Source organism: Mirounga leonina, unplaced genomic scaffold, assembly GCF_011800145.1.
Source record: "Mirounga leonina isolate KUSES-001 unplaced genomic scaffold, KU_Mleo_1.0 Mir_127, whole genome shotgun sequence".
Classification (NCBI taxonomy): Eukaryota; Metazoa; Chordata; class Mammalia; order Carnivora; family Phocidae; genus Mirounga; species Mirounga leonina.
The window spans coordinates 39,501,903-39,528,711 of NW_023270316.1; the positions used below are offsets into that span (position 1 = coordinate 39,501,903).

Here is a 26,809-nt window from a genome sequence, read left to right on the forward strand (position 1 = left end):
GGGCAGTTTAAAGTGTGTGTCCAGGGGCACCTGGGTGGCGCAGTCAGTTAAGCGTCTGCCTTCGGCTCAGGTCATGATCCCAGGCTCCTGGGATTGAGCCCCGCATCGGGCTCCCTGCTCAGCTGGAAGCCTGCTTCTCCCTCTCCCACTCCCTCTGCTTGTGTTCCCTCTCTCCCTGTGTCTCCCTCTGTCAAATAAATAAATAAATAAATAAAATTTAAAAAAATAAAGTGTGTGTCCATAATTTTCTGGGACTGACTCAACCAATTTGTAATCAGCATCCTTCTAATTATACACTTCTTTTTTGTTGTTGTTGTTTGTTTGTTTAAATGGAGAAGTGCTTTTGGGAGACATTATCTCAGACATAAATAAAATATTCCACAATACATTTATACCCAAAAAACTACCGAGCCCAGTTTTTTTTCTAAGCAGTATCCTCTTTGCTTAAAATGTAGTAGTCAGTTCAGGAACTATCTTATGCTAAGGCTGGATGTGATGAATATAGGCCATTTGAACTTGAACCAAAGGCATCTGTCTTATACAGAATTATGGGCTTATGTGCAGGGGTTTCCCATCCCACTCCCCGGCCAGATGAAAAATAAGGCTTAAAAACCTTTGAGATCTATACTGTATCTATACTCTACTAGAAGAATCCTAAAGAATTTTTTTCTGGAAGTTATTTTGTCCCTGATCTATTCTTTTAAGTGATAGTTTTGTTTTTCACATTTCCCTCCTCTTGCCTTGCAAGGGAATAGGGTGGAAAAACAAAGGGAGCACTGGCAACAAATCTGGCCAGTGGACTATAGTTGAAGCGCCGTGGGTGTTGGCAGAAAGGACGAGGGTCTGAAACATGGTAAATATGCAGCATGGGCAAGTGCTTCTGGTGCTGAATTTTGCTGCAGGACATGCTGAGGCAGATGCTTGTATAGACAACTGCTTCTAAATATGTCCTCTATCAGCAGGAAACAGAAGATCTCCCCACTTCTATTCTTCAATTCTGAAAATGGGTCCCTATGAGTAATTACGTGGTGAATTAGCAAGCATCCTGAATAAGCAAGCAACTGGTGCCAAGGCGTTGGACAAGAGGATTTTAAAGAACAAAGAAAAACAGGAAGAAGCCATCAAAATAAGCATTGAGCAGACTTCCATGTGATTCATACCGTTTGCAAGTGGCGTGTAAGGGAAGAAGTGACGGAGTGTAAGGTTTCTCAGGCAGTCCTGCTATCAAGCACTTACAAAGTGTTTTTAATCCTCTAATTGGGTTAAATTCATTTAATTAGCACTGAAAAGATGCAGTTTAAGTGTTTAATAAAACGTTTTACATTCAGAACAGCTACCAGATGTTTTTCATTGTAGATGTGAAGTTATGCACGGTTTTCTTCTAGAAATTCAGCACTTTCATGAGTTAAGAAATACCTGTTTTGCTTCAATAGATGGTGGCCGAGAAAAGAAAAGTCATGCTTATGGTGTTGGCCTTCGTCCTTTCAGAAAGATCTTTGTTGTTATACTCTCCATTCGCTCTACACTTATATTCACACACATTCTGCATGATACACACACGCATGCGCCAGTCTCTTAAGAGCTGAGCAATGGCAAGCCTTCCTTGGGTTGACAAGGGTTAAAAAGGGATCCCTGGACATTGTATTAAAAGCCCATACCATGTATTAGCCCCAGGGAAAGACATTAGAGAGCATCATGAATCATGGTGTCCTTCATCATCTGGAGACATTCTCCTTTGAGTGTGACTCCCTCTCAAGCAAAAAGTTGCTGGGAAAACATTGAACATAGATTCCTTTGGGCAACAGTGCTGGGAGACGAGGGGTGGTGAGGGGAAGTGGGATAATAAGTTGAAATTATATACTTGAATTGAATCTTCACATTCAGTGACTGAGCAGCTCCCAGAATCAGTAGATGTAACTTTTTTTTTTTTTTTTTCTCAAACTGCTTTTCTACACTGCAGTACAAATCAGAATAATTGTGAAGCATTCAGAATCTACCAATCACACAGTCATGCGGGCAACTATGCCTGAGGGCTTTGACTCCAGGTTACAGGTATAAAAGTACTGAAATTACAGAGATTTAGTTTCTAGAAAACCTATCTTGATTAAACGATGATAAATGCTTTCCGAAGTGACTTACTAACTATTCTGTATCTTCCTCTGCTATCACTTTATAGATTTCCTAAATCCCTAGAGTTAACGTAAAGAAAAAGTACAGAATTATCTCCAAAGGGGAACTCTTTGTAAGCTTACTTTCTCGAAAATGAGAAAAGAAAATAGTAAGAGGGAGTGTTCCTAGCAAATGACATCTTCGAATGATTAACTGAAAGCTCACAAATTAAAATAGTAACTAATCTTTTAAAGCGAGATTTAAGAATTCCTTAAGTTATGTTCTGGTTTCAAAAAGAACATTTGACTTTTAGGGCCAGTCTCCGAGAAAATGCGCTTTGATATTTCTTTGAAGTTCAATTCAATATCTTTGTCTAAGGGGAAAAAAAAAAAAAATCACATCGTGACTGTAGAAATCATACTGAACCACCGAAGTGCTTACTGGTGCTCCTGGTCAGTCATACTCGTCACACTTGGTGACTGTCCTCGATCCAGGCAGAAAACCCATTCTCAGGTAACACGATCAACTGGAAAGAATGTAAACCACTCCACTGCCCTTAAAACATATAGACGTCAACTCTCACACAGGTTATCTGAGGCTCAGTAGCAATGGTGAGCAGCCCAGGAGGGCTCCTGACACACAGGGAGGTTTGATTGTAATACCACATTGTAAATTTTCTGTATGTTGTATGAAAAACAAAAGAGTAATTGGAAATCATATATTAATGGTCTACCTTAATTATTTCCTCATTACTATAAATGACAACGCCATACTTCTGAGGTACTTCCTACGTTCATAGTGTTTTTCTTCGGAGGCTGCCAGGGTGACCTGGGCCAATATTATCTATGTCTGAAAAATATTCTTAGTTTGGCTTCTGTAATTACAAAACCAGAGGATAAAAGTAATAAGTGATAGTAATTTGGTAAAGCATTTTGTTCAATGCCTCGAAACTATTTTGGAGAGAGAAAACATTTCTGGCCTTGATAAAAGTAAACCTGAGGAGATTAAAAACTGGCTGATGAATTTCGTGCAACACGTAATTGTCAAGTATCCTACATTCATTTTTGATACCTAATGGGATCTTTGAAGGGTCAGTGATATTTTATTTATGCTTTCAACATTGTGATTTAATGAGTAACTAAAGGCTTTTTTTTTTCTAAGATTATTTATTTATTTATTTATTTGAGACAGAGAGAATGAAAGACAGAGAGCATGAGAGGGAGGAGGGTCAGAGGGAGAAGCAGACTCCCTGCCAAGCAGGAAGCCCGATGCGGGACTCGATCCAGGGACTCCAGGATCGTGACCTGAGCCGAAGGCAGTCGCTTAACCAACTGAGCCACCCAGGCGCCCTACAGGCTTATTAATTAGATGTTACAGGATGCCACATCAGCTCCAAGGATTGTGGAAGGATACAAACAGTTTCAGAGAGATTAAAGACACCAGCAGGAATAAACAAAATTAAGTTAATTCTAGATTTCATAGCTGAGGAAGATAGAGTACAAGATTTTGGATTCATTGCCCACATGTCTTTCATTTTATTTTTATTGTGATTGTGCACAAATGTCACCTCATATCCAGTTGATTTTGATGCTCACAATAACCTCCTAATGGAGCAGGTATTATAGGCTATAATTTTAGAGATGAATTTAAGGTACAGAGACGTAGATAAGGCCCCAACTACCTATGATGACACAGATATTTGAACCTTGGTGCTCAAAAGGGAGCCCAGAGCTCTCTCTCATAAGAATATATTTTACATATTTACATGGTTCATTTTTTTTTGGTTCCTCATAGGTTAATATTTTTAAAGTGACAAACATAGTACCTTTAGGAAGAAGGCAAGACTTGTGAAGAATATATTTCAGGACAGAATAATTTCTTTTAATTCTCAAAGCTGTACCAAGTGGTCTCACATTCTCCTAGAGGTTAGCTCCCCCAAACCAAAGTAAAGACAAGCAAACGTAAAGGGACTAGTGGTCTGTTACTCTCCCTTCCACCAAATATAAAATAAAATACTCTCCATTCCACCAAATATTAAAAAAATATATATATATGGTCACCTGGGACCATAAAAGGTGAGGTATTTAGGTTTTCCAAAACTTCTGGTATCAGAAATTTAAGGCATACTGGTCTGTTGGGCAGGGTTTTAAGCAGATGAGCACATATTCCATTCTTAGAACTGGGAGGGAGAGTGACAAGCAGACTCCCTGCAGAGCAGGGAACCAGACTCAGGACTGGACCTCAGGACCCTGAGATCTTGACCTGAGCCGAAGCCAGAGGCTAACCGACTGAGCCACCCACACACCCCTCGATACTTGTATTTTTATCTCTAAAGTTTAAGATTGAATAAAATGTCATGATGTCATTGTCCTTAATTTTACCCACAGGAATATAATTATGAGTTGAAGTGCATTATGTAGCTATGGAATGGCTCTGGTAACTATGAGTTTTTATAAAATAAGGGAAAAGACATGGCTGTTAAGCTCAAAGGACTTACAGTTGGGAAATATGAAAGACAGGGCATAGATAGCCAAGAGTGGGACATACGTGCAAGTAGGAAAAGGTCAAGAATTATGTGTTTCAGTTCCTAATCCATCCATGCCCTGGTTAAAACCATATGAAGTTCATACAATAGGAATATCATTTTGTTGTCATGGTATTTAGAACAGACTAGTCAACAATGCAAGAAGCAGGAGACCGGTGCGAACAAGGCTATTAGGGTATTAGGAATGTGAGACCAGCAGCCACTGGACAGAGGTTTGATAGAGTAATGAGAGGAGTAATGCAGCTGAGATGTATTACAAGGGAAATGTAAGTCCCAGTTCCTGTCAGATTTCTGAATAAGAGGTGGGAATGATCTGCCAGTTTTGCTTCATGATGTTTGTAATGAGCCTCTGCTTCAAAGCTGTTTCATTCTAATTCAGTCCAACTCCATGGACAGAAGATCACATTCTTAATCTAATTCCATGACTTTTTCCCTCAGTATCTTCCCAAAATACATGTATTCATTAGCAGCAACCAAAAGCATTAGCTTTAACAATTGTGAATAAAATCAGGGTGACTTCCCACAGATGTATGCTTGGCTTAAATATGTGTAACAGGAACAGTGACCCTACAGAAAATGCATACAGTATGTAAATGCAGGTGCACGATGATGATTCTTAAGTACCAATTTTCTAAGTAAATTCTGGAATAAGAAAAAGAGAGACGTTCTTGTATTTCTCTGAATGCTGGCCTATTCAGTAAAAGAAAATCAGAGATTTAAACTTGTCAGCTCTAATTGTACAATAAACTGACATAATTTAACTTGACACAAATGTTATCTCTGTCCTTAACATTTTTCTGGCCTTCTGGAAACTTTTTTTTTTTTTTTTTCAATTTCCTCAGTAAAAACAACTCTTCACAAGTCCCAGAGACATCTTAAGTACATTTAAACCTTAACCCTTGGAAGAGGAAAGCACTCTGTCACAAACCTGAAGATCAGCGTTTACCCTTCTAGTCTTTATAGATTAGCTTTCTGAATAATGATTCTGTCTTAGCAAAGGCCACAAAATCCAACTCTGGAATGGAATGGCAAATGTTTCTTATACAGAACTAAAAGTAGCTAGGGGACACATTATGAAAATACCCGTGAAGTTTGCACTATAGATTTCCTATCTGTTTTCTCTCCAGAATTTGAGTAATGTGGATCTCTAGTGAAAGGTATTGTTTCTATCATGTCACTGAATGATTTTTTTATGAGCTACACTAAGTCACAATATTTGTGACTTAGTCCAAGTGGAGGTATTGATGTCGAATTTCCCAGAATGGGAGTGAAAGAGAGTAGATGCTCTAAGTTTGTGTATGTGTTCAGATTTACTTATTTGCAGCACAAGGAAATTTTCCAGGTTCTGAGGACCAACCCAGAAATATTAGTGACAGGTAGTGAACCTGTCACTTACAGTTGCTTGGTGAATTATATTAATCGGAGTGTTCTGAATAATTCCAGTTTACAGGAAGCATATTTCTATGCTTACGAAGTTACCTTGTCCTATTTGCTTAGGAAATTTGACTCTTTGTAATACTTCACCTTGCAATCAATTCTTCTGTGCCATCCTTTTATTCTCCTAGCTCAAGTGTTCTCATTCCATAGAATGCCTTATGGTTGCATCTGAACTTTATTCTAATGGACACACGCACTTTTATTTTATTTTGTTATGCTCATTTTAAATACCATTATTAATCTAAAACTGATGTCCTCTGTCAACCACAGAGAATCAGCAGCATGCAGTACTGTTTCTTGGAATTAGAAGCTCTAAATCACGGCCTCGTTCTAAAGAGCTGTGTGAGCTTTGGGAAGTCACTTTACCTCTTGGAACGCATCTTACCTAATGAAAATGATGGAGCTGAAGGAAACGCTCTCCACTGTGTCTCTCCAACAATTCCAAAACATCTAGTCTTATCTACAATATTCACCAATGTATCTACCTTTTTCCATCTTGTGAAGGGAAGAACATGGCAGGATAGTGGAGTGAGATGGTGCATGTCATCGCCCCTGAAATATTCGATAAGATGCAGAAAGGAACACTTAGCCTCACTGCTTCCTGTGGTCTTTCATAGTTCACTCTTCTTCTGAAGAGCACTCTGCTGGAGTCTTTCTTTCTTCTTCCTTTACAGAACTTCTGTAGGAAAAACAAAAAGAAAGGAGGGAGGAGCTAGGAAAGAATCGCAACCCAAAAGTCACCACTAGTTTAGAGAGCAAAGTCCCGTCCTATGTATGCGTGTGCATTTCAGAGATACAACTTCAGCTACACTTGCTGGACCAAGATCGAGAAACAGCAAGGAGAGAAACATAGTTAAGATAGTCCAGGTATTTCTACTAGTCATTCCTCCCGGGACAGTGAACTGCTGTGGGTGACATGAATGTTTGTTTCTCCAGGTCCCTCATGGTCCTTATAATTCAAGCAACTTGATATGCTGAGCAGGCTTCAAGTGTTGTTCTGCCTACCCCTGAATTTTGCCTTAAGCACTCACGTTAAAACTTCCTGGTGATGTGATGCCACCGTAGGTTCCAAATATATAAGTTCCAAACCAAAACAAAACCAGTAAAAAGAAGATTCAAAATACAAATCAGCTTATCATAAAATAATCTCCACACTGCCCATAAAATCTGTGCTTTAGGAGCCTTGAGTCAAATCACAAGAGAAAAGCCAAAGAAACAAACTCTTGAGCTCCTTAAAATGAAGCCAAGCACCTCTTTTGTTTCTTCAGTGACACAATGCTTTCTTTTTATTTTATTATACTTGTTGTTATTATTATAGTTTCATTATTGGGATATCTTATTGTGCGCGCACATGCACGCACACACGCACACACACACACACTTAACAGCTATTGCCTTTGAACAACTTAACTGTGCTGGAATTGTTTCTTGATAATTGAATCCACCAGGTGGAAGGGTAGGTAGCTGCGTAAAGTGCAACTGCAGACTCTCTCAATGAAAATTTTATAATCATTCCAATTTTTGAGGTTAAGCCAGATGTTCTGGAAAGGTATTTGTGTGGGAGATGAAAATCTCATTTAATATAATTGTTAGGGGTCCGTTTCCTTATTTTCCTACATAAGCCAATCATCAAACCTGACAGAGGGCACAAAGACCAAGGATTTTAGGTATCTTGATGGGTCATTCCTCTGTAGCATAATTAACATCTGCACTGCTATTCCTGTCAGGAAAGGCAAACACTGAATATGTTAATACTTGGGAATGCAATAAGTCTTTTACTCCTGATCTCAGTTAATAGTTCTGTTAAAACTATATTTTGCTTTAAAAAGGTGGAAACTCATAAAATATCATAATTCACAGTGGAGGAATTTTCCTGTTAAGTATGACTGGATGATTTCAAAAAAAAGAAGAAAAAAGAAAAATAACCAGAGAACTTTACCAGCCCATCGTTTCTGTAATCCATTTGGACATGAAATATATAAGGATTTTTCATACATCGAGTTTTGTTAGCCAAGCTTAATAATGAACATATGTGCATATGCAAATGAAGTTAAATGTCCACTAAATAAATACTAATTATGAAATCATTGGATCTACTTCAGAAAATTTGAACTTACAGGCTCCTAGAGTATATAATTTCCAACATCCATATAGCTCACTTTCCTACCTGAAAATATAAGTTCTTGAATTAATAAGTATGGTACGCATGCAGTCACTAACAAGTATGCTGTTAAATAAAGAGGAAATGTGGCCTGTGCCTTGTTCTCTAATGATATGAAGGGAGCAGATGGCTCGAAAAAAGATGTGTCAGTATATGGTGGTAAGTCATAAACAGCCATAGATTGCCAGGTCACCTCGAGCCCAGCCTTTTTTTCCAGTCCCTACAGCTCACTAAGTGCTGCCACTCAAGTTGAACTTTGTCAGATTTTTGATTCATGCCTTTAAACACTTAGGCAGTATCTATATGTCACAAACTGAGTTATGGCCATTTTCACAATCTATACTGATTGTCTCAGCCAAAATGATCATAGGTTAACATACATCTGTCATTGAGATAACAAGAGAGAAGGGAATGGCTTGGCTTCTCTCCGTTCATTTGGTACATTTTGTTAGGTACTCAAACACTGTGATCTAGGAATGTATTCTTACGGAAAGAAAATTAAAAGAAAAAAAAATCCAGTATGTCCTTCGGAAAAACAGCAAAAGTAACATGACACCAATTTAGCATCAATTGCAAAGAACAATAACAATCACACAATTGTCCTCTTAATGTAATTTGGGCATTTTGTCAGTCTCACTAATAATTTAGATTTAGCAATAGTTGGTGTAACATCACAGGCCTAAATAGCTCTAGTCCCCTGGCACAGTAGCTAGGAACTAAAGACCCAGGTGTTGAGACAGTGAAGAAACAAAGAATCACAAGAAAGAAAAAAGTGAACTACAGTGAGATACAGTGAAGAAACTGAGCAGCCCAGGAGAAAGCAATAAATAGTAATTTCAAGTCTTATAGGAGTTTAGAAAACATTCGTAGAGATTGCTTATCTTGTCATGTAGTGATTAGAAAGAGTAAGTTTTTTTTTTTTTAAAGCTCTATATGTTTACAGACACAATCTGTTCATTTATAATGACCATTTTAATTAAACAAATGAAAACAGCTTTGAATTTCGTGTATTGACCTGACCATCTTAGGGATCCAAAGGGTTTTGGGATAGGCAGACAACCAAATAACACACTTTCAAACAGCATTAGCTCCTAAAATAATAGTGATGATCATTAACCAAAAATAATTAATATAAATACAAATAAGTCTTCGTTGTCACCTTGACCTTGATCGCTACTCATTCACCTGAATACCAACTTTCAAGATGAATCTTTATGTAAGGAAAATATGGTTTATAGTTGTCATTTCTAGTTCTCTTTGTAAAACTAATGAGATACCAACCTCTCATCCTCTGCAAACAAGCCTATATTTAAAAAGTCCTTGAATCCTTATTTTATCACAGGAAAAAAAAAATCTCATGGCAAATTAACACCCTGCATTTGAGAAAGATCTTTGGTGTGTCTCCTGGTTCATGACTTTGGCTTTCTTCAACTTTATATCAAAGAATTTGAAGGACAGATTGTAACCATTGGTATATATTTATAGTTTGTTTCAGGAGCCCAATTAGGCATGAGCATTTAGAAACACAAAGGATACTTCTTTAGCTCTGCATAAGGTTTTTGTAGCATATTCAATACCTTGGAGGAGATACATTTTGGTGACTGTAAGAGTAATTACCAAGAAGCCAGTGAGAAACTCTGAAAGAGAAAGAAATTTGGTTCAGTTGTATTGCTTAAAGGGAAGATGCTCAAGCTATATGTGGTCTTAAGCAGTCTATTTAATCCAATAACACCATTTTATCTTCTCTCATCTGTGTCATCTCTTAGCAAAATGAGGCTTGGAGAATATAATTAAGACCTACATAATCTGGTTATATTAACAAAATTAATGCTACTGTCAACTTGGTAACTCAAAGATCACAAGCTTATGGATGAATAGATGGATAGATAGATATAGTATCTCCAAGTAATTTATTAGTTTTAGCATGGCTGCAAAAGGTGCTTTTGTTGTTCTATTTACATTCCATGCTGACAGGGAGAACATTTTGGGGGCATTTCAGCCAGATACAGAATACTCTTAGTGATGGATTTTGAACCAAAGCCTTACCAATTGTTCTAGACGACAACTTAACTATAAATCTTGCCAAAGGTTCACAGATCTCAGGACCTTTGACTGTCATCTAGATTAAAAAGTAAAGGTTCACTGTGCAGGTTACTTCTATTAGAGAGAAACTAACTGACATCCTAAGCAGTATTGATAATGTTTGGCAAGGGCCAGCTGTCTTGTGATTTTATTGATGTGGTAGACTGAGGCACAGAGGCCAACTCAAGAACTCGAAACAAGAATCAAGTGCTTCAACCATATTTTACTGCATAAAGTCAAAAAGACACAGAAACTATGACTTATGAATTTACAATAAGTTTTACTTTCAATGAATATATACTAGGTTAGTTATTTTTGTTATGATCTACATATACAAAGAGTGAGGTTTTTGGTGAGTATGTGAAGTGCAACATTTCAAGAATTTTTACTACAATATTAAGAAGACAATGGTATATTTCATTCATTCTTACCAGCTCTCTTTTTATCAACTCACATGGCTACTCTGAATTTTTAAAAATTTATTCTGAGTTATTATCCTGTTAATTGGCCTACGTACCATGTATAGTTAATAGGAAGCATTGTTCCAAACTGATCACACTTGGATTTGTGGTGGATGACCATAAAGGATTTTGAAACTGTGTTTGGACCAGTCAGGCCTTTGAGACTGGATTTCAGTTGGAAGGATATTTATTGGCTTTGTGTCTAGTGATTTACATTAAAAAAAAAAAAAAAAAAAAAAAAAAAAAAGCAGAAACAAAGACTTTCCCACACTTGCTCCTATCTTTTATATTATAATTTATCTTATCTGTTCACTCTCTGGTTTCCCGAATACATTCTTCCAAATCTTCCATAGTTCTTTCTAGATTTCAAGTCTGTTCCACCCTCCCTGTTCCTTACCCCTTTAGGTATGGGAGTGGTAATAATTTCATACTTTTCTAGGTCCTTGCCTCCCTCCCTACTTTTTATTAGTTCACTTTCCCCAGTCCACACTCCACGAAGAGTTCATCAAACTCTTTTCATTAATCCTTTTGAGTGTCATCTCTTCCATGTCAGGACATTGAAAGATACACTAGGTATACCAGCTTGTGGAGAGGCATACTTTCACCTTGAGATTTGATGGATGCCTCAAAACCTTCTCTATCTCAAAATCCTATTCATCTGCCCTTGTGCCTCAAGCCTTCATGTGTATGAGTTGAAAAGGCTTTCTGAGTGAGGTGTAGATATTGTTCCAAGGGATAACACTTAACATTTTAGTCAATAACATTATAAGATTAATGAGTTTGTCAGAGTAGCCAACCACCAATTATGCCCAAGAGACAGGTCATTTTGATGAGACGTATTGGAAGATAATAAAACATATTTAATTGCAAAGGGATAGCAGACCTAGATAGGAAGCAGACGTGATTAGCCATAACTCCTCCAAAGAAATTATTGAAATAACCCAGAGGAAGAAAAAAGAAGGCCCCTCAGAATAGAAGGTCAAATTTTGCTTACCAAGATTTTTTTCTCCTGGATACAGAATTAATGGCAGCCCTATCCCCTCTTTTGTGTTCTTACTTTCACTCTGAAACTCTATTCTGAGAATAATGCTAGTTTGCCTAAAATTTTGCATGTAAGCATAAGCTTAATCTTGAGAAATTTGTGAATATTTTTGTCTAGATGGTGAAGTACATTAATGTTGCAATGAAGTTTTTCTGTCTCAGAAAAAGGATAATGATTTACATCTCATAAAATCGTAATGACAGTGAGATTTTGGTGATAAATATGGCCACATTATGTCTGTTGAATAGTTGGGAGTTAGGGTCAACCACCAATAACATCAAAATATTAAAGAGATGTTTTCTTGTATCAGAAAACTATGGTCTCTGATTGGCAATAGGCAGAGCAGAAAATAATGCAGAGAAACTCAGCTGAATTTGTATAGATGTTATAAAATTCCCATGTAACACTTATTATTTTAAGAGAGAAATTTATCTTTCAAAGACTGATACTAATGAAGTAATTTCTCTGGATTTGCAAGGTGCATTCAGAGATAAACATACATTTTAGATTGGAATGGGTAATTCTATGCATCACCCTGAGAGGGCAAGATTTCTCTCCACAATAGTCTATTATACAGGCCATTTTCAATAATGAAGTAATGCCATTTTCAACAGTTCCCTTAGGAGATTCTTTCAAAATATAACATTAAACTTCTCATTTTTTAGAGTAGTTTTCTTTATGTACAACTGAATTTAAGCAGTGAATTTTACCATGATATTCTACGTGTAATCTAATGTGACATAATGGCTTCTTTTAAAATCACCTTTCAGGGCGCCTGGGTAGCTCAGTCGTTAAGCGTCTGCCTTCGGCTCAGGTCATGGTCCCAGGGTCCTGGGATCGAGCCCTGCATAGGGCTCCCTGCTTAGCGGGAAGCCTGCTTCTCCCTCTCCCACTCCGCCCCTGCTTGTGTTCCCTCTCTCGCTGTGTCTCTCTCTGTCAAGTAAATAAAATCTTTAAAAAAATAAAATAAAATCACCCTTTCCCCTAAAATTCGTGAAAAATAATTTCATCCTTTAGGGTTTTAAGCTAGTATATTTACAGAGTCTAAACTGTATTTAAGTTTTCAATACATTCCCTAATCAACTTATTTTTTTCTAAATGTCTTCCCATTTACCTGAGCATAACTGTACTGAAGAGCTAAATCCTACACAATTATCTGCATCTCATTAGGGCTCTGCTTTAGAATAATGGCTAATAATTACTTTGGTGTCTTCAGGCTTTCAAGAATTATTTTGTTATGGATCCTGTGACTCTGGACTTCTGAGGACATCTAAAAAGCTCTGATGGTTAAAGGAGTTATGAACTTTCTAGCATGATCAAGTAGTTTGATAGGACATAGGAAGCAACCCACTTATGTTTTACTTTGGGGCATTCCAGTTGCTTTGTCACCAAAGTAGGGTAATGCATTAGTGCTTTTGAATGCAGCTATTTTGCATTTATTAATACCACTTGGACATTCCAAGTATTATCTTAGTGAAGTTTTATGCTATGAACTCTTAACAATGTTTCTTATGTACAGGTAAAAACTATTTGATTACTATTTTCTCAGTGTAAATTATTTGTCACATAATGTTTTATGTACAGTTTTTATGTTAGCTCGCTGATCTGAGGGCTCAGAACAAACTTCATTTATTCCTTTGTTTCAAAACGTACCCAGTAATTATCTACAATGTCCCAGGCCATGGTAATACATGCAGTTATCAAAAAGCAAATTACCTGGCTTCGTGATGCTTACATTCTACTGTGAGAGCTAGATCATTTTTTTTTTTAAGATTTTATTTATTTATTTGAGACAGAGAGAATGAGAGAGAAAGAGCACATGAGAGGGGGGAGGGTCAGAGGCAGAAGCAGGCTCCCCGCCGAGCAGGGAGCCCGATGCGGGACTCGATCCAGGGACTCCAGGATCATGACCTGAGCAGAAGGCAGTCGCTTAACCAACTGAGCCACCCAGGTGCCCAGAGCTAGATCATTAACAGATAAATAAATTGTGGCAGGTGGCAATGAGTGCTATCAAGAAAAATTCAGCTAGGTAAGGAAATAGAGTGGGTAGAGGATATTTTGTTTTTATAAAGTGCTCAGGAAATGCCTGTATGATTGAATCTGAAGAAACATCTAAATGCTGTGAGTGAGTGATTTTCTTTAAGGCCAATGAAAAGACAGTCCATACAGAAATAATAGCAAATCCAGAGGCCCTGAGACCTCATGAATCTTGGTGTATTGGAGGCACAGCAAGAAAGGGAGCAGAGTAAGGTGGGGTTGAGGAGAACACGTGAGAGATACGAGTTCAGAGAGTTGGGCATGAGCTGGGTCATGTGAGACTTTTTGGACCATGCAAAGGAGCATGTCTTTTACTCTGATGTGATGGGAGGCAAAGGAGTGAGGCACTCTGCTTTAAATATTGTGTTAGGCTGAGTATATTCATATATATTCATAACCTAGTCCCCAGAACACATGACAATGTTATCTTCCATGGCAAAAGTGACTTTGCAGTTGTGGGGTTAAATTTCAGATTTAGAGATGGGGAGATTATCCTGGATTATCCACCTAGGCATTATGTAATCATAATGGTCTTTATAAGGAGGATTCAGGACGAGTTTGAGGGGCTGATGTGGTAAAAGAAGTGGAGATTAGAGAGATGTGCTTTTAAAATGGAGGAAGGACCCAGAAGTCAAGGAACGTGGATGGCCTCTAGAAGCAGAAAGAAGGAAAGGGGATGGATTCTCCCCACAGTTTCCAGAAGGAAGCAGTGTGGTTGACATGCTGACTTTAGTTTAATGAAATTGATTTCAGACTTTTGATATCCAGAACTGTAAGAGAATAAATTTATGTTGTTTTAAGCCACTAAGTTTGTGGTAAGTTTTTACCGCAGCAATAGGAAACTAATATAAGTACATTAGTTATATGCTTAAAACTCCATTTGACCCTTGAACAACACAGGTTTGAACTGCATGGGTCCACTTAGACATGAATTTTTTTTTTTTTGATAAATACAGTACAGTACTACAAATGTATCTTCTCTTCTTTATGATTTTCTTAATAACATTTTCTTTTCTCTAGCTTACTTTATTGTAAGAACACAGCATATAATACCTACAGCATACAAAATATGTGTTCATCATGTTATCAGTAAGACTTGTGGTCAACAGTGGGCTATTAGTACTTAAATTTGGGGGGAATCAAAATTTATGTACAGATTTTCAACTGAATGGGGGTCAGTGCTCCTAACCTCCATGTTGTTCAAGGGTCAACTATGTCTCTATCAATTGATTGAAATAGATAGATGCCTCTAGTTAAAGATTGGAATGTCAAAAGAGTGTAAGAAGGCTCAGTCAGTAGAGCATGAAACTCTTGATCTTGGGGTTAAGAGGTCAAGCCCCATGTTGGGGATTGAGCTTAAAAAAAAGTGCAAGGAGGAGTCCTGTTAGGAAGTAATAGTGGCTTGAGCTGGTGGGTTTTCAGAGAAGTAGGTAAACTGAAGAACTTTGACTGTATCTTGAGTAAATGACAGATGTCATATTAGTTTTCTATTGCTGAGTCACAAATTACTACAGTTTAGCTGGTTATAGCATGACAGATATATTCTCTCAGCTTCCATCCATTTGTTATCTCATGAGTCCAAGTGGGCTCAACATGCCTAGGGGCTCACAAGACTGAAATCAAGGTATCAACTGGACTGAATTCCTCTCTGGAGGCTTTGAGGAAGAATCCATTTTTCAGCTAACTTTGATTATTAGCAGAACCCTGTTCCTTATGGTTGTGGGACGAAGATCCTTGTTGTCCTGCTGGCTGCTAAGCGGGAGTTGGTTTCTGCCATTAGAGGTTGCTCTCAGAGCCTTTCTGTGTGTTCCTTTCTATTTTGAAAGCCACCAGGGGCATATTGAATATGAGCTCCCTTCTGCCTCTTGCTAGAAAAAACTCCCTGCTTTTCAAGGGATGGTATTAGACCTACCAGATAATCTCTCTTTTATTCAATTAAAAGTCAGCTTTATTAGTTGATAAATGATGTTATTATGTCTGCAGTGTCCCTTTTGCCATTGTCTTAGTTTGGGTTGCTATAACAGTGCTGTAGTCTGAGTGGCATAAACAATAAACATTCATTTCTCACAGTTCTGGAGGCTGGGAGGTCCAAGATCAAGGTGCAGGCAAAATTGGTGTGTGGTGAGATCCCTCTTCCTGGTTTACAGACAGCCCCCTTGTTGCTATATCCTCACTGGGCTGAGGAGGGGGAAGGGGGAAGGGGAGGGAAGGAGAAGGTAGAGGAGAGGGAGAGGGGAATTGCAATTGAGCAAGCTAGCTTTTTTGTCTCTTCTTTATAAGGGCACTAATCCCATTGTTGAGTTTTCCTCTGTCATGCCTCATTTAAACCTCATCTAATCCCAAAGGTCCACCCCCAAATACCACCACATTGGGTGTTGGGGCTTCATCATATGAATTTGGGGGACAGAAACCTTCAGTAGCTGTATAATGTAACACAATCACTTGTGTGATATCTTACTGTATTCATGGTCCCAGGGATAGGTTAGAGAATATTGAGGAGAAAGGCATTTTAGATTTCTGCCTAACAGGTGCCAAGGTTTATTCCTTTCTTGTTTTTTTTTTTTTTTTTCCATCTGAAATGAGCAAGCAGTGTGCCATATATAAGAAGGGTAAATGGCAGAGAGAGTAACAGGTTTGGAGAAAGGAAAAATAGCAAGAATTATGTTACTTGGAACGGCCAATTAAGAAATTCAAATGATGTTAAGGAGCCGGTAGTCAGATAATACTAATGTGGCCCAGGAGAACAATATGGGGCTGGAAATATAAATTGGGGAATCACCACTACATATATGGCATGTGAGGCCACACAATTATGTGAGCTCACCTGGAGGGAGTCAAGGTAAAGAGCACTGAGCAATCCAACATTTAGAGGTCTGGAAAAGGAAACAGACTAGTGATGGATTGGAGAAATCAGGAAAATGTGACAGCACCAGGGAACTTGTTAAAATTGAAAATTTGGGGGTTTCACCCCAAGCCTACAGAATCAGCATTCCTGGATGGGGTCAAGCAATATATTCGTTAAAAAGCCCTCCAGCTAACTCTGATACATGTAAAAGTTTGAGAGCTTTAGTTGTTTGGACCACGGGGACAGGACAGAATGGAAGTAGATAAATCCTCAATGTCCTTGCATCTTGAAGTGAGATCCTTGAACACGAGCAGCAACAGCATCTGTGAGATTGTTAGCAATGAGGGAACTGAGGACCCCTGATTTACTGAACAAGAATTGTCATTTGACTGATTTCCCCACGTGGTTCATATGCACATTAGCATTTGAGAAGCGCTGATCAATGCTACATTATTTCAAAATTATGGAAAGATAATCCAGGTATAAACACACATACACACCCACCCCCACAGATCACATACAGCACAGAATTGATGTTTTACTCCATTTATTTATCTATCTATCTATTTATTTATTTATTTTTTAAGATTTTATTTATTTATTTGAGACAGAGAGAATGAGAGAGAGAGAGCACATGAGAGGGGGGAGGGTCAGAGGGAGAAGCAGGCTCCCTGCCGAGCAGGGAGCCCGATGCAGGACTCGATCCAGGGACTCCAGGATCATGACCTGAGCCGAAAGCAGTCGCTTAACCAACTGAGCCACCCAGGCGCCCCTGTTTTACTCCATTTAAAAATAATCTTTCAGACATCTTTTAAAATATATAAAGTCTTTAATTTCTTAATAACTTAGCAAAGGATTTCCTCCAAATTTCTCAATGCTTAAAATAAATTGGGACAAGTCCCTATGCCCTCTGAAGTCCCTGAGAATCTCTAGCTCAGACTAGGGGAGGAACAAGGCTGCAGTTATAAACGTCCCAGGTGAAGATCATCAGAGCGCACTGTGCAAGTGAAAGTTAAGTTGACCAGTTTTTATTTATCATCCCCATCCTGAAATATGGGAACCAGTGGAGATTGTGTAAAGACAGATTACTTCACAATATTGTGTACTACTGGCCTAGTTAAAACTTACCTAAAATAAGCAACTGAGAATTTTTTTAAGGAGGCAAAAGATTACATTGTTTGCTTCTTCATTTTTAATTTGGACCTCAGCCTAAAATTAATCTGTAAAAATTTACTTCATTTCTTAACACCTTCAATTGGCTCCTTAAAATGTGTTGCACATCAAATAAGATTTACTACTTTTTTTTTTTTTTTTGAGAAACAACGCAAATTGCAAGTAGTGGAGAATATTTCAGAATAATTCTATTAAATATCAATGTGTGAATGAATACCTAAAATGAAAGATACTAAATGTAATCAAAAGAAATGGTAAACTATATAAGAAGATAAATGTGATCTGCAATAATGTAAATAAGGTGTTTCAAATCATGCAATTTGGTCAAAATTTGGTAATTAATTTAAAGAATCAATAACCTTAGACCTTTCCCATTCAACTGATCACAACATCAAAGACTAATAATGGCTAATAAAAAAATTATCAAAGATAATTTCCTTTGCAGCAGTTAACTTTTGCAGGTGAGAAAAAAGCAGCTGATATTTATGCCATGCAGAAGAAAGCTAAAGATTTATAGTGAAGTGCTCTCCGTTCTTTGTGAGCTATAAAGTCTGTCCAAATAGCAATATCCTCTCCCGCAGAGAATCTGCTGCTTGGGCTGGCCATGTGTTATTGTATTTGGACTGTCTCCATCTGCAAATGTTGACTTTTCATCTGTGACCAAGGAAAAAAATCTGTATGAGGAATGTGTAAAACATTTAATCCTTGTTTACTTGTTAACCAAAGGTTTCCTCAAATCCTGCTGGTGTGGGTTTTTGCATTTGCTTCTCAAGGTGACTGTAGGTGCATTCACAATGTAGGGTTTAAATCCAAGCTATAAGCTAAAACTCTGCTGAAATCATTAGGTTTTTTACTTAGATTTAGAAATCTAAATACTTGTTCTAAATATAGTTTTACATTCGAAAACCTAAATGTGACCTAAATAATACAGTAGTCTATAGGAAAAATTGATTTATACTTCCTTTGCTCTGTATGGGGTTTCTCAATACTAAAATGAATATGACACTGAAAAGTTTGATTATCTATGGTAAACCACAATGGTATTTGATAAGGGAATAAGAAAACGGTAAAGGTCATTCATCAAAATCTAGTCTCTTACTCTCAATTTAGAGATGAGAAACTGGGAGCTAAAATCTCTTAGGAATCTAAAATTACTTTCACAAAGTCCATATTAATCCATTGTTTTATTGTGGTTCAAATGTGTTTCTGTTTGCCGTAGCTATGGATGATGATCATGTGACCTGAGATTTCTAGACTGTTTCTGATTTTAGATGTTCTATATAGCGATCTCTTGAAACTAACATGAGATCAAACAAAACCTGTTGAATGAATGAATGAAAAATATTTTTCCCATAAGTATACTCAAATCTGCCAGATCTATTTTGGGATTTAGACCACCAACATAACTGTGCTGTACTACTTCATATACCAATCTCAGTTCATGGCAATGGAATTTATTATACCTTTTGACTGTTTTTCTGTGTAAGAGCAGAGTAATAGCTGATATTTATTCCCATGTGCCATTGATTTAAAAATTTTGATTTGGCATCATATAATGTGATCTGAAGTAGAACGATGTATCAAAAGGGGATGTGGGCAATGCTCAACAACTTCCTCTGTTTTTCATGCCAACTCTCATATTTGAAATTAATTTTTGCCGTATTTAGATTGGAAACAAATGAACTGATTTGATTTTTTAACAGCAACTGTTCAATAAATATAGTAAGTGATGATGGAAGAGTAGATAGGAGGGGTGCCTAGCAAATGAATTTATCACACATTTTTTTTCAGAGCCCTCCATATTTGCATAAGCATTTATCTTTAGCTTTCCATTCAAAGTAATCCACAACAATGATAGGGAATTGTTAAGCTGTTTGCCTCAAAAAAAAAAAAAAAAAAAAAAAAAGAAAAAAAAGAAAAAAAAGAAAACAGAAAGATATGAAAAGAAGGAAAAAGATAAAGAATAGAAATAAGCTAAAAATGATGGTGAAAATGAGCTAGGAAAAATACTAATATTTTTGGATTGGTTTCTTAGAGATGCTAAAATTAACTTCGAATGTACTGAGTGAAAATATTTGTTTCCCTGAAATATTATTATAGGCAAATTGATTTTGGCAAGAAATAAGTATGAAGAGTAAGATTTTTCTCAGTATTTTAATAACAGCAAGTGAAAAACAACATTATAGGATAAAAGCCTACATAAAATGGAAATTTCTTTAGAACAAGTGAAGAAATTTCATCGTTGTGCCTAGAGATCTGGGAAACTGCGTCAGCAAATCCAAATCTGTGGACGCATCCTTCACTATAAGGTGTTCAGTGATGCACGACTCTGCATACTCCATTCTTGCTTCTGTAAAATCTTGGGGAAATCAGCAAAATTGGAACTTAAGAACAAATGTTTTGCATAAAAATAGTGATATATGTTCTTATCACAAAAAGGCCATTATAACATGAGAATCAGATGTGTTCTGCATGGAAGAGGTATTTTTCTATGATAAAAATTGAACAAAATGAAAAATTGAGTGAGATGGGATGAGTTTGATCCCAGATGATAAAAAAAAAATGACTTATCTCTTTTGCAATTCAATTCTGGCAGTCTGTTTAATCTTATTTTACCCAACAGTAAAAATTCTAAAGAAAATTCATTCACATAAAAGACCAAATCTTCATATAGTATGAAACCTAACCAGAAATATGAAAGGTGTCATGATTTTTTTTTTTTTTTAATATCAGTTTCAAGTTTTGGAATTAAAAGATTTCACGTCATCAGGTTGAAAAGTACATGGACAGGCCAGAAGGTACTGTGTTAATTACAGCAGTGAGTTAATCAATGAAGTAACAGTTCTGCTTCTGGGTATAATAAGTGAGATCAAGACCCATTCAACTATCCTACCATTTAGGTATAGCTGGAGATCCATTAACTTGCATAGTTTCACATCTTAAGCTCACATCTTTCAAAGTCAGCAATTCAAGCAGCTCTCTGACAGCTGTTGATGCCTACCCATAGAAAAAGTATTTTGTTGGGTTTTGAGTGAGAAGGTGAGCTGTGCAAAGGTGGAGAGAGAAATACACTGACACCTGATATAAATATTAACTGAGACAGCTTTCAAGCTTTCGGTTATGTGCTTTTGTATTTGCTTTCAACATTTAAATGCAGAGACAGATGGCTTGTATGGTTTCATCAGCCCTTGTGTCTTTATACATTCAAAAACCTGGAACGATAACCAAACCCATAGATTGCAGATTTTGAAAGGGAACAAAGAATTTAGGTTTTAAAAAAAGTCAATAAAAGCTTCAGTTTTAGAAAAATCATGATGGTGGATTTTAATTATTTTGAGGAGAAAGGAAACAAATTGCATAATGCCGGAATTGTAGAAAGTATTGAGAAGTTTGGAATCCTGACCTGGGTTCTAAATAGATACTGTATGATGTAGCACAAGTAGGACAAGAAAGTAAATAAAAAATTGAAGGAACAGGGAAAACGCATGTGGATGTGCCCACATACACCAATGTAAAATCTTAAGGCATTTATTAAGAATCCAGCACAGGATCTGATACATGTGATACATGATAGATATTCAGTAAACACTTTTTGAGGGAACTTATGAGTGGAAAATAACTATAATTAATCATCAATTAAAGTAATTACTTATAGTGATAACATTAAAAATAATCATGGTCAAAGGTAAAGAGCAATATTTTAGTGCATATACTCTTTACAATATTAGCAAAACTTTCCTGATATTTTAAGTGCCCTATATTTGATGGATAAAGATTATTTTTAAATATATTTTAGAAAGTGACAATGTTCAGTATCAGTGCTTTAGAAAGAATGTTTTTCTCCTTTCAAAAAGTATAAAACAATTCAGTCATTGTTTCTAAAACTGAAAGAAATGAATTGGAAACTTCCATGTTTAGCATGCTTCTGATTAGAGCAGGGACTATCAGGACTTTTTAATTTAAAAAGTGTTTTTTTTTTTATTTTTATTTTTTTAAAGATTTTATTTATTTATTTGAGAAAGAATGAGAGCACAAGAGGGAAGAAGGTCAGAGGAAGAAGCAGACTCCCTGCTAAGCAGGAAGCCCGATGCAGGACTCGATGCAGGACTCGATCCAGGGACTCCAGGACCATGACCTGAGCTGAAGGCAGTCACTTAACCAACTGAGCCACCCAGGCGCCCCTAAAAAGTGTTTTTTTTTTTTTCCTTCTTATCAATTCCTGACAACTTGGAAGCATTGTTATTTCCCAAAAAGAAAAAAAAAAGAAAAAATTTCCCTATTCAATGTCATGTTCCAAAATAAAAACTTACCAAAGCATAAAGCAAAGTGTATTTTCCCACAGTGCAGCTCAAGCATATAAGGAAACCGGTGTAATATAGTTTAATATATATATATATATTTTTTTTCCTTTAATGCAGTCTTAGTTCTGAGGCCCTGACTAGAGTTCCCTTTCTTGAGTAAGGCCAAACCACACACTACTTCCCTTCTAGAGCTCCCACACTCCTAGGTCATTATGTACCCTCCCTAATTGCCCCAGGTGTCAGGTACCAGGTAACTTGGGACACCCCCTCTGCCCTAGAATTTCAGAAATTATTCAAATTAGTCAATCCACGGAGAGACCAGGAAACCAACTCACCCCCCACCCCATTTGCCAAGCATAAACTGCCCCCTGCAATCCCAGTTTCTTTTTAGCCTATTCCTTGTTGCAGTCCTCTGTGGGGTGGACTTTTCTCCTTCAGGGCTGTAAGTAACAAACACTTTCATCCCAGTGTGGGTGTTCCACCTTGTGGTGGATCCTTAAATCTTATACAGCAATCAGGTACCTGAAAGACTTACCTAAGAATCTATAAAATGTCTCTACATTTACTTGCACATTTTATCAAAAGCCTTCAAATTTATTTTTAAGAATAAATCGTAAGTACAATTCTCAAGGAGCGATTAATATTACTTAATGGAAATAAACTCATTTTTTTACGAGTCAAAGATTTTGTATAGTACACATACATTTTGACTGTGAATGTCGTCAATTGCCAATTATCTGTAAGAGGAACTTTCAGAAAAAGGTAGAAATGACATAACAGGGAACAAAGTCCCTCTTTTACCTTGTAAAGAGACAAGCATTCCTACATCAGTTAACTGGTAATGACACCTATTCATTCCAAAGGACGCCTTTTTCTTCCTTCTTTGTTCACTGATAACCTGAAAACTCTATAAGGACAGGGTTGACATTGATTTTGTTCACTGCTGTATTCTTGGTGCCTGTCACAGTGTCAGCATATAGTACATGCTCAGTAAATATTTAATATTTATGGAATAAATAAATGTTACCAGTTCTGAAAAAAAATATAGATACACTGTTAAAATGTGTCACTCATTGCTAAAGACTAAGGGTCCACATATACTCACACACTCACACTTTCTCAATCTCTGGATAATATTCTTAATTTAATGAGAGGGCAGTGAATGTTCGATAAAGCTATTTTAAATAATCTTGCATTTTCTCCCCTTTTTATGTACTCAATAAAAACCTGATTCTATTGATATTTCTGTGGTAGCTGATTATTTGTTTTCCTTTGGAGGTATCAACAACAACAACAAAAACTTAATGGTTCTAGAAAGGTAAAAAAGAAAGTTTGCTGCCTAGGCCTCAAGCTAGGTTACACATCAAATCGGTGATTACCTTATCTCCATTGATGCCTTGAAAGGAGTGAATATATTTAACAGAGAAGTTAAATAATTCATTTATTATCTGTCACAAAGTATTGCTAGGCAAAGAGATGTGTTGTTGAGGAAACTTTTGGTGTGATGTTTCTGAAAGCAGCATCTTCTATTATAATTAAGGTCTGCCTTTAAGCAGAGGATATTTTTAATTATTTCTCAGAACATTTTCAACCTCATAAAATTTTAATTAACAATTAACATTGTTCATAGATCATCACTATTGCTTAGCACTATGAGAGATCAGAAGACTTGAGAAGTCATTTTTTTTCCATTAATGGATTTTAAATCTGGTTGGGATAAAACAAAAATAAAATGATCCTCATGAATGTACAGAACCCCCCCCCCCCAAAAAAAAAGATGAAAGTATCATTAAGGCAAGAGTTGAGGGAGCTCAGTTAGGAAATTTGTCATTCATCAGTAAGCATATAGTACATGCTCAGTAAATATTTAATATTTATGGAATAAATAAATGTTACCAGTTCTGAATAAAAATATATACACTATTTGTTAAAATGTGTCACTCATTGCTGAAGACTAAGGGTCCACATATACTCACACACTCACACTTTCTCAATCTCTGGATAATATTCTTAATTTAATGTGGCAATGGAATGGAAATGTGGATCTGTGGAAATGGAAATGGAAATGTGGATCTGTGGAAATCTTCAAGGTGCATACGAGCTATGAATTGGTGTAGTTATGGAAGTTAGCCGTGGTACTTGGGAAGCAAGCTGACCTTGAAAGAATAAGTAATTAAATGAAAGCAGAAGAGGCAAAAGCATCTTCTAAACCTGTGATCTCAATGTAAGGAGCATGGATTGGTTGAAGCAAAATGCGTTAGCTTTGTGGATACAGAGTCATCGAGCACACCACCATGAACCTAAAAGGGAGAAATTAGTTTGAACTTTTGAAGCATGGGCAGAATTCGGAGGGCAAAGAAAGGCTCATAGAGAAGTTTAAGCTAAATATACTAGGAAGTTAGTAATCACTGGAGGTTTGTGAGAGAAATGGTTCTGAGTAACAAACATGTGTTTAAACAAAATAAAACTGTTCGTTTTTGAGGGGATGGGAATACAGGTCAGATGAGAAGGAATTTTAAAGTTTTTCTAAAGAGAAGATTTTAGATTTTTAAAAATGACTAAAATTTGAGTTTGTAGGAAACAGTAAATTTTAGCCACGTTGTTTTCACAACTGGTGTCCGTTGCAATGTTGCTTGTGTTTTGGGGTCTCAGCTTTTGGCCATCAACTTTTACCTATTTTGGCAGGGGGTTTTATATGCAAGGAATAACTGGAATATTAATAAGACAGACAGATGTTAATATTAAAAAACCACAATTATTGGGCACTTAAAAATGTGAGTAGTGCTAACTTGGGTTTTAGCAAAGATACACATTCCAGTTGTTTAGTGTTTTAATCGACGTTGTGGCAAACATATAGATGTTTTCGTTTCCTTCTACGTTTTTATTCTGATGACTCTCTATTTTGAAAATGCTTTATACCTCAGCCATTCTTGCCTATCCACGTAACCTCATTCGTAAAATCAATTCCTAATTTCCAGCCTATCAGTTATCACTTGACTGTTTAATCAAGGGGAAAAGAACGAAACAAAACAAATTTTTCCTAAATCATTTGGCTGTTGTTTTTCAGTAGAAGGTTAATTTCCCTTTATCTAATCAGAAAAGAGTTTACTTTTGAAATCTTGGTTAAAATATATGTTCTAGATTTCCTGCTAGTAAAAACAAACAAAAAAACACAAACTAGTAGATAAATATCTACGATGACTTTTTTCCCCCTGAATATTAGACTTCATGTGATCCAATTTGCAACTTAGCTAAGACTTCCACTCTAGTGAAATCTGGGTTATTTAATACACTTAGAATTACAGAAAATGGTTTACGCTTGGAAGGAACCAAATGCTGTCTTTGGATGCAAATGACTTTTTATTTACTTGGATTTCAGAATGTTTTCAGCAGACCAGGTGTTCCTTTAGTAATATGCACATTAATCAAAATATTCTTTAAGTTATTTTTGATTTTTTAAAATGTGCAATTATTTTCATGTGATTTCATATAAAATTAACATGTGTTTATATGGAAAAATGACATTTTATGTAACCATTTAGAGTACTTATTTTTAATATTATATTTCAAGTACTAGTTTTGCATTTTGTTTTTATGGAGTTGTACATTTACACATTTTTCAACATCACACATACAATTTTTCTGTTTTTCATGATTTCTCATAAATAAGAGCTTTTTGTTGAGGATTAGAAGATAAATCAGTAACAATACATATGCTATAGAAAGAGTTGACCAGAAATGATATATCTGTTTACTCACGTCTGTTTCTAGGTGTAAATGAAGGCCTAAAGAAAGAGATAATTCTTACTTCCACAATAAGGAATTTGATTCTTTCTGTTATTCTTGAAAGAATTTGAATTCTTTGAATTGCTTAACTTACACTTTTCATGAGAAAATGAGATCACCGATGCACTTTTTCTCTAAGGAGACAATTTCACATTAAAATTCTAACCACTTTCTTTTCTTATTCTCTCTGTCTCTTGCCCTCTGTAGATGGGCCTTTGGGTCCCCGAGGATTAGCTGAAGCTACAGAGATGTGCACTCAAGAGTGCTTGGTTTTGGGTCACTCTGATAATTGCTGGATGCCTCCTGGCTTGGGTCCATATCAACACCCTAAATCTCCTCTCTCAACCTTTGCACCCCAGAAAGAATGGGCCAAGAAGGACAAGCTTGTGAATGGGCACACCCTTACCAGAGCCTGGAAAGAAGATAGCAACAGGAACCAGTTCAATGACCGTAAGCAGTATGGCTCCAATGAAGGCCATTTCAACAATGGCAGCCACATGACAGACATTCCTCTGGCAAATCTGAAGTCTTATAAGCAAGCAGGAGGTACTATTGAGAGTCCGAAGGAGCACCAACTCTAAAAAAATAAATAAATAAAAATAAAAATAAAAAAGGCTATATGGGACCTAATAACTTTAATCTAAATAGACATGCTAATACCGTGTGTGTCAGAGCTTTATGTATTCAATAGATCTCTATAACTATGCCCCTTTATAGCAGGGATATCCATAACTTTGTGTTAGCACCATGGAGGATACAATATTTTACAATATAAAAGAGAAGATAGTTCTGCTAGCCATGTGATCTTGTTTACTAGAATTGATTAAACT

The 26,809-nt window shown here is 36.6% G+C and overlaps 1 protein-coding gene across 1 annotated transcript in view; it reads left to right on the forward strand.

Moving 5' to 3' along the window:
• The window catches only part of PCDH9 (protocadherin 9), a 926,583-nt gene extending 900,023 nt beyond the window's left edge, over positions 1-26,560 (forward strand). The window contains exon 5 of the mRNA XM_035003254.1: positions 26,187-26,560. Within this exon, the coding sequence (XP_034859145.1) occupies positions 26,187-26,560 (374 nt within the window). The remainder of the gene's footprint in view (positions 1-26,186) is intronic.
• Positions 26,561-26,809: the final 249 nt, after the last annotated feature.